Source organism: Lissotriton vulgaris, chromosome 4_1, assembly GCF_964263255.1.
Source record: "Lissotriton vulgaris chromosome 4_1, aLisVul1.2, whole genome shotgun sequence".
NCBI lineage: Eukaryota > Metazoa > Chordata > Amphibia > Caudata > Salamandridae > Lissotriton > Lissotriton vulgaris.
This window is the reverse complement of record NC_141691.1, coordinates 499172224-499186685: the sequence shown is the minus strand read 5'-3', so window position 1 is coordinate 499186685 and position 14462 is coordinate 499172224. Positions and strand designations below refer to the sequence as shown.

At 49.0% G+C, this 14462-nt stretch overlaps 1 protein-coding gene across 1 annotated transcript in view; it reads left to right on the top strand.

Moving 5' to 3' along the window:
• Window positions 1-14462, top strand: part of CNGA2 (cyclic nucleotide gated channel subunit alpha 2) — a 342867-nt gene that overhangs the window by 280738 nt on the left and 47667 nt on the right. Inside the window, exon 6 of the mRNA XM_086966797.1 lies at window positions 8737-8843. Within this exon, the coding sequence (XP_086822923.1) occupies window positions 8737-8843 (107 nt within the window). The remainder of the gene's footprint in view (window positions 1-8736; window positions 8844-14462) is intronic.

Sequence of the window (14462 nt, the reverse complement as noted above, 5' to 3'; positions counted from 1 at the left end):
GTTTACCTCTGTTGGGCCTCTGTCCACATAGTGCTTCGATGGGCTTTCTTAGCCTCGTCCCACTGCCCACTTGTGTTCCACGGTTCTGGTGTTCTGGTATGCTGCTTATCTGGCTTGCGGCCTGGCTGAGAGTTTTCGGATTGGCCCCGTCTTCTGGGCCTAGTGCGGTAGCAACCAGGTGTCTCTGCCTCGGGGTGGAGCAGCGGTCCCCCCACCTCCGGGTGGATCCAAAGTCTCGTCACTTTATTCCTCTTTGATGCTCCGGCGGCCTTCTAGGGCCTTTGGCTTTCACCTGTCTCACCCCCGGGTGTTCCTCCGGAGGGGTACCGAGGAAGTCAGGTGCTTCAGTAGAGGGTCGCACTGTTGCCCCGATCCGGACCAGCCCCAGGAGGAGCTCCTCTGCTAGACAAAGGGGGGGGGGGCTCACTCACCGTCTCCCCTACAGAGCCCCAAACGATCCCAGGCTCCTGGTGGGTTGATCGCCGAGCCCCAGGTGGTGGGGTCAGCCCTCTCTGAGCAGCAGCTGGTGGGCAAGGAACAGCCCACTCTCTCCCTAGCTAAGTGTCGCTCTGTCTAGGCTTCTCGCACTGCTCGTTGGACCGTGCATAGGTGCATCTCCGGTCTCAGCTCTGCGCGGCTCTTGGCTCCCCATTCTGCCTTGCACTCAGTCTCCTCCGCAGTCAATGGTGTGTCCCTGGAGCTTGGCCAGGTCCGATTCTGGGAGGTTTTTGGGTATTCCCAAGGGGTCCCGGCCCCAGTGGCCCTAGTCGGGGTGCCATGAGGGGAAGGGTCCTTATTTATATAGGTCTCTCTTCCGGTCCCAAGTTTTCACCGACGATCCGGTCACTCCCACTCCCCGCCGCCAAGCTCCCCGCCCGCTCCTCACGTCATCTTTCCTGGTGGCAGCGGTTCAGCAGCAGCAGTTGGGGTGCAGTGTTGGGTCGGGGGTGGAGTCCCACTCCACTCCAAGCCAGTGCCTTCGGCCCTCCAGATCTCCATCCGCTGTCCATGATGGCTGCCATTGCGGGGGAGAAGCCGCGAGGCGGAGGTCCTTTAAATCATTTGGTGCGACGTCCATGCGTTCTCACCAGGAATCTCTACCTGCGTGCTGGGCATTCGGCAGAAGGTAGCCTCTGTTTCACGCCCCTGTTGGGCCCCACCTATCAGGATGATCTCAGATTATGCAGGGTGCCGTACGGAGCTCTACTCGGGTATGTCCGCCATCTTGGATGGCTTAGCCACGCTGCAAGGCTTCACGTGATATAGGGCCCGGAGACAGAGGCAGAAGGGATCTAATGTTAGTGGAACAGTGGAACGATTCTGTGTTTAACAGAGAGAAACGGCCATTGCAGATCTCGGGTGTGGAGAGCCACATAGACAATTACTTAGACTACATCAAAATGCCGTTCTTAGAGAACTGGCAGAGGGAATTCCTGATGTCCCCTATACTCCGAGAGGAGATTGCGGACGCCCTAGACAGCATGAGGTCAGGCAGTGCGCCCGGAATCGATGGATTGACCGTCGCCTTTTATAAGGCGTACAAGGACAAGCTGCTCCCCTATCTCTCCACCCTCTTTGATGAGATCTGCGAGTATGGTGCGATGCCCCCTTCTATGAGAGAAGCACTCATAGTGACGATTTTGAAACCTGGCAAGCCGCCTGACCTCCCGGGGTCCTACCGCCCCTTGTCCCTTATCAACGTCGATGCGAAGCTGTACGCTAAGGTACTGGCAAACAGACTAGCGCTCGTCGCCCCAGAATTAGTTGCCCCAGAACAGGCGGGTTTCATCCCGGCCAGAAACCTCACGTATAACATCAGAACGGTTATGGGAGCCATCCAACACACCAAACATGACACCAAGGCAATCGCTGTCTTCTTAGATATGGAGAAGGCGTTCGACTCCGTGGAGTGGACGTTCATGCGCAAAGTCCTCAGGAAACTGGGACTGGGGGACCTTTTCCTCCAACTCCTCGGCGCACTTTATCACCAACCCACTGCGAGAGTTCGGCTGGGTGACGCCGTTTCGGAGGCGTTCACTGTGAGCCGAGGCACGAGACAGGGCTGCCCCCTCTCGCCGCTGCTGTACGCGGTGGTCGCGGAACCGCTGGCTTGCGCGATGCGGGAATACCACTCCTACGAAGCCATCAGCTACCCTACCTACAAGATCTGTATCTCCACATATGCGGACGACACGTTGTTGTACGTCAGGGACCCGGTGAACAACCTCTCATCGGTCCTGCGGGAGGTGGTGCGGTTTGGGGCCCTTTCGGGACTGAAGGTGAACTGGCCAAAGTCAGTGGCTTTCCCTCTGACCCCTGTTACCGAACCCTTCGAGATGGACTACCCGCTACAATGGTCCACGGACCCGGTCCGATACCTGGGTATAAAGATACACACGGACCCAGACATAGTGTTACGCGAAAACTACGGTGTTGCCTATAGTAAACTAGTTGACGATGTAGAGCTCTGGATTAAGCTACCGCTGTCTTTAATGGGCCGCATTGCCTTGATGAAGATGGTGGTCCTCCCTAGATTTTTGTTCCTCTTTAATAACCTCCCGATTGTCCTCTCCAGGGCTTTCTTCACGACCTTAAACAAACTCCTTATCAGGCTCGCCTGGGCCGGGAAACAACCTAGAATCCAATGGAAGGTGCTTCAGCTCCCATACGAGCAAGGGGGGCTGGCCGCCCCAGATCTGGAACGTTACTATAGGATAGCGCAGGCCTCTCACCTCCATACCTGGATACACGGCGACCCGGATATCCCGCATGTGATTCTGGAGCGCCTTTTCGCGGCCCCTACTCCACTCCCGGCGACTATCTGTAGCCCTGGCGACCGCGGAGTGGGCGCACTGGATTCCATCCGTTCCACTAACCACGCTTGGAACTCCATAATACGGAGGCAAGATAAGATACTACTGTATGCTCCTAATATGCCGATACATTGGGCCCTTTGGCTCCCTACTTTGGCGGAACCTGGCGTACACAAAGCCCTAGCTGGTCTAGGGGCGCACACGCTGGGGGACCTTTTCCAACATGGCAAAGTTAAGACGTGGGATCAGCTGGTGCGGGGGCTTGACCGTCCCTCCCTGCTCCATCGCTTCCAGTATCACAGGGTGCGTAGCGCCCTGCTGGACTTTCTAGGCCCCGATATGGAGGAACCCCCTGTGATACCAGAGCTAGAGTATGTCATTCACACAGAGTCCCAGAAGAAGCTTACTTCTAAGCTTTACAATATGGGACACGCCCACACGGCACTGCAATACACAAGGGCGCGATTGGCCTGGCAGACCGATTTAGACATGCACATTGACGATGGAATGTGGACGTACTGCTGCGCGGCCACCAGGTGGATCTCGCTGAATGGGAGACACCGCCTTCTTCACTTTAAATTCCTGCAACGAGTATATTATACACCTGAAAGATTGCATCGCTATGGGCTTCGCGACTCTCCCCGTTGCGAGAGATGCCACGCCCCAGTAGCGGACTTCATGCACGTGGCCTGGCTATGTCCGGGAATCAGTAAGTTCTGGACGACTATTTTTACGGAATTAAGCAAAATAACGGGACAGGAACTGGACGCTGACCCGGCACTCGCTCTGCTGGGCTATACGAGGAATGTGCCGGCGCCGGTGCGTAAACTGGTCAGCATGGGCATACTACTTGCCAAACGGGTCGTGGCCTCCTGTTGGATGAAGGGTCCGCTCCCGACTCTCAAGCGGTGGGCTAACAACATGCTGTACTGTAACACGCAGGCGGAGACATATAGCGAATTGCTCCCTCCCCGTAGCCGCCCCAAAAACTTCTGGGAGCTCTATCGCACCTATCTCTACTCCAGGACGGACGACAACGACTTGGCCTCGGGAGGGGATGAGGGCCAGGAGGGCGCAGCGAACATAGATCCCCCCTGATTCCAGCAGCAGTGCCGCTTGCTAGACAGCGCTACCAAGTTAGGTAGAAGTTCAGCCATTCCCAGTCTTGCGGGATCATACATACACCTGGGCACTCAGCAGGAGATGCACACCACCACTCCACACACCTCTCCAACAGATTGCACCTTACACCACAGGGAACATGCAGACTAGGGACCGGTTACGAGAGGGCGGGGTTGGGGGTTGGGTTGTTAGTTGGGAGAAAATATAAAATTTTACAGATATGTCTACTATGCACGGCGCACGATGCAATACCACTGGCATACCATCCTGGGACCTTCACCGACCGGCTTGTACACTGGACAATTCCAAGCTGGGAGCTTCTTCTTGGTACCCTTGTTGTAAACACTACTGTCTCATTGTTAAGAAGACCTGGCCTACCGCCGGCCCGAGAAGGGATGTAGGTGAAGGGCCCTGTACGCAATGTAATGTGCTATTGTTTGATAAATAAATAAAAAAAAAAAAAAAAGAAACGGCCATTGCAGCGTTGGAGCTGTGAACTGTATCAGTAATGATTGGCCCTCGGCCATTCTTTTGCCTTCGCCTGAATTTCCAAGATTCCCAGGTCCTTAATATATATATATATATATATGTGATATCTGAGGTTTGTGGTTTCAATTTACTCTAAGGGAACCATCACATCGCTTGAGTTTAAAATGTCACCTAAGGCAGAGGGACCCAATGCTTTGTTCACTTCACTAGCCACCATCATGCAGCGGGTAGACTTTAAAGTCTTCAGTATACTGTTCATCAGCATGGACTTTCGTTTCTACGTTTCAGGGTAGATTTCCCATCTCAGCTTGCTTGCTCCTTACTGCTGTACAGTCTGCTGCAAAGAACACTTATGTTGTTTCTGGTTTTCCGGCTCTTCATTTCGCACCGCTGCAACTCAGGGTCATTCCAGAGAGGTATCAACAGCACCCCTATATTACTGGATAGCTGTTCACAGAACGGGGGTGCAGTCCCCCTACACTTGATTTCTCCACTGACGCACAGAGGCGGGATCGGAGGCACTGTGGAATAAGGGTGATCCAGGTAACCTACTGGCAATACTGACCGAGCTGAGCAGCAACACGTGGATTACTATTAATTAGCACATTTTAAGCATAATGCAACAGAAAATCCTTGTTGCATTTGGGGTGTGCTACGAGTGCCTGTTGGTCCCAATTTTATTTAACATTTACATCAGTGTTCTAAATGAGGAACGTGTTAATGCTCAGCTCAACTGACTTGGAAAACACATGGCAGCTGCATTGTATTGTGCTGATGAAATACTCGTTTGAAAGCGTGCACCAGGGCTCTGCCCACTGTTCTTGGCACTGTTTGCTTTCTAGAACACGCTATTCATCAATACTGAAAAAAGGCTGGGGCTGTGTTTTGGGAACGATAATATGAACAAGCATTGGCAGAGGCAGTAGGTTTCGTTTAGTGTGCAAGCGCATGCAAAGACAGGTATACATGCATGCACACCACTATTTGAGCTATATCTTCATGTATGCTGTCTCTTTTTGTGCCCCCTATGATTGCCCCACGCGCTTTAGGAATAAAACACTAACTTGTGTAAGAGGTCAAAAAAGAGGCCGCTGGCACATGAGCAAGGCAGATGCCACAAATAGCATGCGTGCATTCGTGTATACCTATATTTCTATGTATTTGTACACTAAAGGCAGGCGTATTGCTTTACCAATGCTTATAATGTTTACTTTTTTAAGGAATGTGCTTTTACTGAAGGGAGACGACATTTCAGAAGTAAATGCTCCCCTTGATACGATATACCTGCACACCTGTGCAGTGGTGTTTGAGGAACTGAACGACAAATAATCAGTCATTGTGGCAAACATTTCTGTTCTTCTTGGCACTGCAGAAGCCAGGGAGCACTGCAAGACCGATGAACTGCTAAACCCTCCTCTTTGTGCCTTTCACTTTCTGGAGGTATTGAGATCAAATAGTCATCGATCATTCCCAAAGGTTGATTTGAGGGTAAAACATTAAGGTAAATTAGTGAGTGTCCCATTATCAATGAATAGAAATCTGAAAGCAGTATCATCTAGTCTAAAAAAAGAAATACGTCTTTATTTCTAATGAGAATAAATACTAGGAAGTGTGTCGAGTAGCCCACACACTACCACACTATGGGTAGGGGCCAGTGAGTACTTCGCCGCATCTTCTGTGCTGTTGGGGGTTTTACATGTTCAGATTGCCCTACTTTCCCTTCACAGTAATTTATGAAAACTGCATCTAAAGTGCAGTGTCTGAGAAATAGACCCCTAAAGTAAGTGGTTTTCAGTTCCATTTTTTTTTGCAGGTATGCACTCGGTTCTTTTGGTTTCACGGTGCCCATAGAATAGACCATGCATTCTGGAACCCATCTGTATAAATATGTGAGCTTGGATCTGTGTGTCTTTTTCATTCCACAGGCAAATGGTGTGTTGTTGCAACTTTAAGTGCTTGTCTTGAGGATATTAGTCATTTATTCTCAGGCCGTGGGGATGCTCAGGTGCTGGTGTAGAGGCTCACAGGCATGTCATTATCTGACGGGGGTCACAGTATAGACAAGTCAATAGAGACATGGAGGCAGTCCTGGTCTGCAGGAGGGCTTGCTGTCAGTGTGCTTACTCTGGGTGTGGCAGCTGTTTCTGGGCTGTCCTAGTCCGAATGGCAGCTCAGGACAAGCTGTGCTCTGTTACAAGGCTGCATTCAGACAGAATCACGACACCTTATCTCAATCTTATCACTTTTGATAATGGACCAGCAAGGCTTTTCCCCAGTCTTGGAGAATATCCCTACGTCTTCAGGGGAGGCAGCCAAAATATCCTACCTTTGATCCATCCTTTTCCTGTACTGATGAGCAGAACTTTTCCAGTCAAAAGATGAGCTCTAAATTGGCCGAAAGGGCCAATTTACATTTAGAAACAATTACATTTGCCCTTAAGAGAACTGATCATTCAGATTTAAAGTGGTCCCCAAACACATGGCAGAAACCAATCAATACAAACTGCATCTTCCTGTAGTTGTTATACAGTTTTAAAGCTACCAACTATGCACTGTGACCACCTTCCTTAGACTAACATGCATCCAATATTATGTCCACATGGGGTGGAGGTTATAGACAGGTGACCTCTAGACAGTCATGGGATCTTTCTGGGATCTTGATTCTAGAGCACCTCAGGGCTCCTGACAGGGGTCTGGTGTATAGGCATGCCACAATGCTGATTACCTTGACCGCATTCTTTTGCTTAAGTATTGCAGAATTTCATCTCTCAGATTATAGGATGACCTCAACATCGAATATGCTTGGTGCAGAAATAGTGAACATTAATATTCCTTTTTTTTTTTACGAAGTTTTATATAGCGCAAACTTGACCCGAAGGCTTTGGGTAACAGAGCGCTTTACACGAGCACCATTAGCGTTACATGAGGACACATTCATTTTTGTTAAGCACTGGGAGATTAAGTGATTTGCCCAGAATTACAGGCTGTTCAACGTCATTGCCGAGACTCGAACCCGGTTCACCAGATTCGAGGTTAGGCTAACTCCTCTTCCTTCCTGAAACACTCAAAACAATCTGAATCCAGACCAGGCATATACAATTGGCTTTACAATGTCTTCAATAGGGACGGTGTGGAAAAAAAGACCAGCACATCGGCTTGTTTTGGGAATTAGAGACAGCAGGTATGAAATCTAAACCTTATAAAGCACCCTACGAACTTACAGGCTACCACTCAGCAAGAAATGGTATGCCCTGTGAATACAGACAACAAGGATTTACATAGGCAGCCTCTGCAGGTAACAAGTCCAGTACTCCATGACCAACCACAGAGCAACAGTCACAAACCGTACCATGGCCTGGCCACGGGAATGGTAGCCACCCATGATAAAAAAGACTACTAGTTTTAGAGTTCACCATTTTCTATTAAAGTTGGATACACTGTTGGTGAGCAGCGATCAAAACATTTAGCACGACTGTCATTTAATGTGTTAGAAAAGTTTCCTGCACATCAATGCATGCTGAGTTGACCGGAATGAAAACAAATGAGTAAAAAGAAGGTACACACACCTAGTGCACACCTGACATTTGAGCTTCCATGCAATTCCCTCCACATACCTGACTATAAATGAAAAAAGTATGTTCACATGGCGGGGCATGTACGTGGATGGTGTGTATGTGTTTTTTTTTATTAAACGCTATGTTTTCTCTCATGTAGGACTGAAAACGTGTGAAAAACTTCAATTGCTTTTCACACTCTGTGTTGTTGCATTTCATCCTTACTGAGCACCACTGGCATCAGTGGGCTTTCAGAGTGAGTTCCTGCCTGACCCTTTGTGAGTGTGCATTTTGGTGTTTTAAGCCCAAATGCAGTGTTTCCCATTAAAAAAGCGCCTGCTCAGGAGAGTTGACTGCTTTCATATTATTGTTTGTAAACAAAGCTACTTTTTTAAGATAAATGACAGGAGAAGCCTACAGTCATACGAAGATCCATAGCAGCAGGATGGTGTAAGGTAGGCTAAGTAAGAGGAACTTATTGGCAACCACTGGTGCGACCACTTCACGCACTTATGTTATGGAGGGCTTGAAGGCCAAGGCTGCCAATAATAATGCACTTCATCCATTCCAGTGGGATGTGTACAGCCTGCCTTGCCACCAATCTGAAAGTGTTCAATTAAGAGAACAGGCTCTTCACTTCCGTCCTCCGGTATGGAGGGCAGAGCATCCGGAAAGCGCGTGCTCCATGTCAGAAGATCAATCTAGACTGAATGCTTCTGTTAAGTGGGGTTAATTACCTTCCTGGATCTTTTCCACAGAGCCTGCTTCACCGACCTGCAGACGGGCTTCCCAATCCTCTGGCTGGTGCTGGACTACGTCTGTGATTGCATCTACATCATAGACATTATCATCCGGCTGCGCACAGGTGAGTGCACGAGACTGTCTCTCCTTTATGAGGTTGCGTTGAGAGTTGTGAGAGGCGATGAATGTTGTCATCTTCTTACATCAAGCACCCAGTGTTGTTGGCCTTTCATTACATGACCTGCAGTTTCAGAAACATAATATGGCACTTCCCTCCCTCGCTGCACACTTCTCAAATATCACTTGAATTTAGATGACACTACAGGACTTACTTGATCGAGGCATTTATAACTAAAGGAACAACGCTGGGGTCGATTTACAGAACTAATCTGAGACAAAATCCTAAATGTACTACTTTTGGTATTTACAGAAGGCTTTTAGTAGTAGTAAAGTTAGGATTTTGTCTCAAATTAGGATTTTGTCTTAAATTAGGATTTTGTTTTAAGACCAAAACGTAAGGCAAACTTAAGTTTAACCTAAGTTTAACTTAAGACAAAATCCTAACTTAAGACAAAATCCGAACTTTACTACTACTAATTGTCTTCTGTGAATATCAAAAGTAGTAAATTTAGGATTTTGTCTCAGATTAGTTTCATGAATCGTCCCCATTGTGATTTTGGATAGGTGCTGACACTCTGAACGTACACAAACCTAGGGATAGTTTGGGAAAAGAGGCTTCCTGTTTCTTTGAATTCAATGCCACGTGACCTTTTTCCCTGTGCAATTTTAGACCGGTGGGATCTTGGAAATTTAGAAGGAAAATAAGTATGACCACCACTATTCTGACAGATTAGAGCAGTTAGATTCATTTCGACAAAATTCTGACTTAACTTGGTATTGTCAAGATTTATGACTACAACCTGCCAACACCACAACATATTTTGTTATGTATATAGAAGCATGTGCAGAGTGCTGGTCAAAGTCGATTTTAGTCCAGGAGGTCCCAAATAAAAAAAGTTCAGGGACAGAGAAGTTCTAAATAGCTGAGTGTAGGGAGTTTGTAGGGTCAGTGGGGAGTCTGTTCCAAGAAAAAGATGGATGGTTTTCGGGTTCAAGTCATCCTAGTGTATTTGTGGGGCCCCTGAGGGGGACATGTCTTTGCCCATGTGTTGGCCAGATTAAGAGTGAGGCATCAGTTGCCCTCCTCTCAGTCAAGTGGGATGCAGCATGGGACTTGAAATCTGTCCACAACCATCCAGTTGTTGTGTAACGTTTAATATATGGGTGGAGCACTACTTCTTAGTGTAGCTTTACCATGAAGATAGGTTAATTGGAGAGGGTAAATGGGCTGAAGAGAAATTGTTAGAAGAGTAGAGTTTTCATCTCTGATTTGAAGACTTGCAAAGAGGGATTGGCTCTGAATGAAGGGGAAATGCTGTTCCACAGCTGGTGGCACTTACCAGGAAGGCTTATTTGAGACTTCCTTTTCTTTGGCAATGGGGTATTTTAAGTAGAAGGTTGTTGAAGCTCCGAAGGAGGCGTTGGCCTCCTGAGATCATTAGCCTTTCAGCCAGATAGATTATGCTGTTTTGCTGAAGGGCTTTGTGAATAATGTAGGTCAGTTACAGGATACTCCTAGCTTCAGTTAGTAACCAGCCTAGTGCAATCAGGATGGGTGTGATGTAGTCATATTTTCTTCAGTCTGATACAGTTCTGGCAGTGGAGTGGAGGGCTGATTTTAGGCGCACAAGATGGATTTTAGGAATTCCAGTTAGAAGTGTATTTCTATATTTCAGTCTTCAAAAGATAAGAGTACAAGAGATTGAATCATGTGTTTGAAGTTTTCAGGTGGAAGGACATGTTTCACTCCTCGTAGTAATTTGAGTTGAAGCTGTGCTCCGCTGACTATGTTGCTTAAGCACACTTGGAGTTGAAGTTTTTTGTCCAGGTAGAAACCAAGTGATTTTGTGCAGTCTACAATAGAGGGTTGGCAATTGAGGATAATGCTGTTTTTTTCAGCTATGTTTGAACTGGTGTAAAGCTGTTTGGTGGGGGGCGGGGGAGTAGTAGGAAATCTGTCATTTGTGGATTTAGTTTCAAGTGGTATAGGGATATATATCGATGAATCTATTTTCGGCACTGCCAGAGCAAGGAACTCTTTGAGTGAGGGCGAAGAGACATTTAGGTATAGTTGACAATTCTCTGCATAGAAATGGTATGTGATGTTGCAGTTGTTAAGGAGGGCTCCCAGAGTTTCTAGGCAGAGACTGAAAAGGGTGGGAGAGAAAATAGAGCTTTGGGGAACACCTTGTGGGAGAGGCCTGTTGTAGAGGCAGAATTATGAACTTTTATGCATTGAAAGTGATTGTCTAGGTAAGATATAAAACAGATGAACACCGTGGTAGTCTGATTGCTAATATTTTCAGAAGCTTGAGGTGGTTGACCATGTCAAATGCTTAAGAGAGGTCAAGGAGAGTTTCTCTAACATGAAGAGAGCGTTGTTGATAATGTGTAAAATAGCTGCTTATGGACTGCAACTTTTTCTGATTGGGCATTGTTGAGTAAAGTGCTGTAATAGATGTATTGCTTTCAATAGAATTATTCTCAGATTTCAAGAACTTTTGAGAATGGGCAGCAACAGTTTAGGTATTCAGGGTCAGATTCTTGTTGTTCAGAATAGGGGTAACTTGACCTATTTTTAGCCCGTTTGGTACACTGCCTTACAGTAGTGATTTCCAGAATGTTTCCAAAGTTGGGCTCAATTCTTTTATGATGGAGCTGGGGATGAGATCAAGAGAAGAATGAGGAGTTTTTCAATTTGGACATGATTTTTTGCAAATCAGTTTGTGAGATTTCTTTGAATTTGGACCAGATGGAAGAAGATTACAACATGAGTTCAAAAGTGGAGAATAACTGTGGGGAGCTGATAATGGACATCTCAATAGCTTTAGTTTTTTTACTATGCAAAGTTATCACTGATTTCATCAAGGTAAAATTATGATAGTATGATTGGTGACGGCTTTGGAGATTGTCTAACTATTTCAAATAGTTTTTTTTGGTCAATTTTTTGCATAGTCGATTTCGTGTCATATGTACAGAACTTTAGCTTCACTTCAATCAATCAATCAAGGTATTTATAAAGTGCGCTACATACCCGTGAAGGTCTCAAGGCGCTGGGCGGGGAGGAGCTGCTACGGATCGAAGAGCTAGGTCTTGAGACATCTTCTGAAGGCCAGTAGGTCTTGGGTCTGTCATAGGTTGTTGGGAAGGGTGTTCCAGGTCTTGGCAGCGAGGTGGGAGAAGGATCTGCAGCCGGCGGTCGTTCTTCGGATGCGGGGGACCGTGGAGAGGGCGATGTCGGCTGATCGGAGGGTGCGGGTGGGGGTGTAGAAGCAGAGTCATCTGTTGAGGTATGCTGTCCGGTGTTATGGAGAGCTTTGTGTGCGTGGATGAGGAGCTTGAAGGTTATCCTCTTGTTGACGGGGAGCCAGTGTAGGTCTCCCAGATGGGGTGTGACGTGGCTGCGGCGGGGGATGTTGAGGATCAGTCGTGCCGAGGCATTTTGGATGCGTTGCAGCCGTCTCAGGAGCTTGGTTGTTGTTCCTGCGCAGAGGGCATTTCCGTAGTCCAGCCTGCTGGTGACGAGGGCCTTGGTGACAGTTCTTCTCGTTTCGGTGGGGATCCACTTGAAGATCCTGCGTAGCATTCGGAGGGTGTTGAAGCAGGATGAGGAGTCAGCGTTGACCTGCTTGGTCATGGAGAGGGTGGAGTTGAGGATGACCCCCAGGTTGCGTGCGTGGTCGGTGGGTGCCTGGGCTGTTCCCAGCGATGTTGGCCACCAAGAGTCGTCCCAGGCTGAGGGGGTGGAGCCGAGGATGAGGACCTTTGTTTTGTCCTTCATTCCTCTACGGAGGTTGGCTTTGGCGGTGAGAGGGTATTTGGAGAGGGAGATGATGAGTTGGGTGTCGTCGGCGTAGGAGATGATGTTGAGGCTGTGCTGTCGGACGACGTGGGTGAGTGGTGCCATGTAGATATTGAACAACGTCGGGCTGAGTGAGGAGCCTTATGGTACGCTGCAGATGATCTCGGTGGCCTTGGAACGGAAGGGTGGGAGGCGAACGCTCTGGGTTCTCCCGGAGAGGAATGATGTGGTCCAGTCCAGTGCCTTTTCTTAGATTCCGGCGTCGTAGAGGTGTGTTCTTAGAGTATGGTGGCAGACCGTGTCAAAAGCGGCTGACAGGTCCAGGAGGATGACTGCTGTTTCTCCGTTGTCCAGCAGGGTCCTGATGTCGTCGGTGGCGGTGATGAGGGCGGTTTCGGTGCTGTGGTTGCTGCGGAAGCCAGACTGGGTTGGGTCCAGGATGTTGTTGTCCTCAAGGTAGCGGGTCAGTTGCTTGTTGACGATTTTCTCTGTGACTTTGGCCGGGAACGGGAGCAGGGAGATAGGACGGAAGTTCTTGAGGTCCTTGGGGTCCGCCTTAGGTTTCTTGAGTAAGGCGTTGATCTCTGCGTGCTTCCAGCTTTCCGGGAAGGTTGCTGTCTCGAAGGAGATGTTGATCGCTCTCCGGAGATGAGAGGCGATGACTGAGCTGGCTTTGTTGAAGACGTGGTGTGGGCATGGATCAGACGGGGATCCGGAGTGGACGGAGTTCATGATCTTGACTGTTTCATCGTCGCTGACGTTGGACCAGGAGATCAGACGGCTGGTACAGGTGGTGGTCGTGGAGGTGGGGGACTCGGTGGTAGGTGGGGGAGTCGAGGCGTTGAGGCTGTTGTGGATGTTGGTGATCTTGCGGTGGAAGAAGGAAGCCAACGAGTCGCACAGGTCCTGCGATGGGGGAATGTCGTTGGTATTGGAGCTGGGGTTGGAGAGTTCCTTCACGATGCTGAAGAGCGCTTTTCTGCTGTGTGCTTTGTTATCCAGGCGGTCCTTGAAAGCGGTCCTCTTGGTGTTTCTGATGAGTTGATGGTGCCTGCGTGCGGCGTTCTTGTGGGCTATGTAGCTGTCTGGTGACTGTTCGCTGAGCCAGTTCTTCTCCAGTTTCCGGCATGTGCGCTTGGAGGCCTGGAGGTCTTTGGTGAACCAGGTAGCTTTCTTGCTGGTGCGGCTGTTGGGGGGGTCTTGAGTGGAGCGAGGGTGTTGGCCCAGTCATCAATCCACTGTCTGAGGTTGTGGGCGGCGGTGTCGGTGGGGTGAGCGGGTGGGCTCTGGGCGAGGGTGTTGGTCAGCTGGTCATTGGTGACTTTGCCCCAGCAGCAGCGTGGCATCTGTTGGGTGCGATGGTGCATGGTGCGTTTCCTGAAGGTGAAATGGACACATCGATGGTCGGTCCAATGGGGCTCGGTGGTGTGGTTGAAGAAAACATGGGGACTTGCGGAGAAGATGGGGTCAAGCGTGTGACTGGTGGTGTGGGTAGGAGTTGTCACGAGCTGTCTGAGTCCGGGGTTGGTGAGGTTGTCGATCAGGGTGCTGGAGTTGACATTGTTGTTGTTCTCCAGGTGGAAGTTCAGGTCCCCGAGGAGGATGTAGTCCATGGAAGCGAGGGCGTGGGTGCTGTCGAAGTCGGCGATGGAGTCGCTGAACTGTGGTCGGGGTCCGGGGGATCTGTAGAGAAGGGTTCCTCTGAGGGTGGTGTTGGGGTCAGTGTGGATCTGGAAGTGCATGTGTTTGGCGATGTTGAGGGTGTTGTCGGTGTTGGTCGAGACTCTGAGGGTGTTCTTGTGGGCGATGGCGATTTTATCT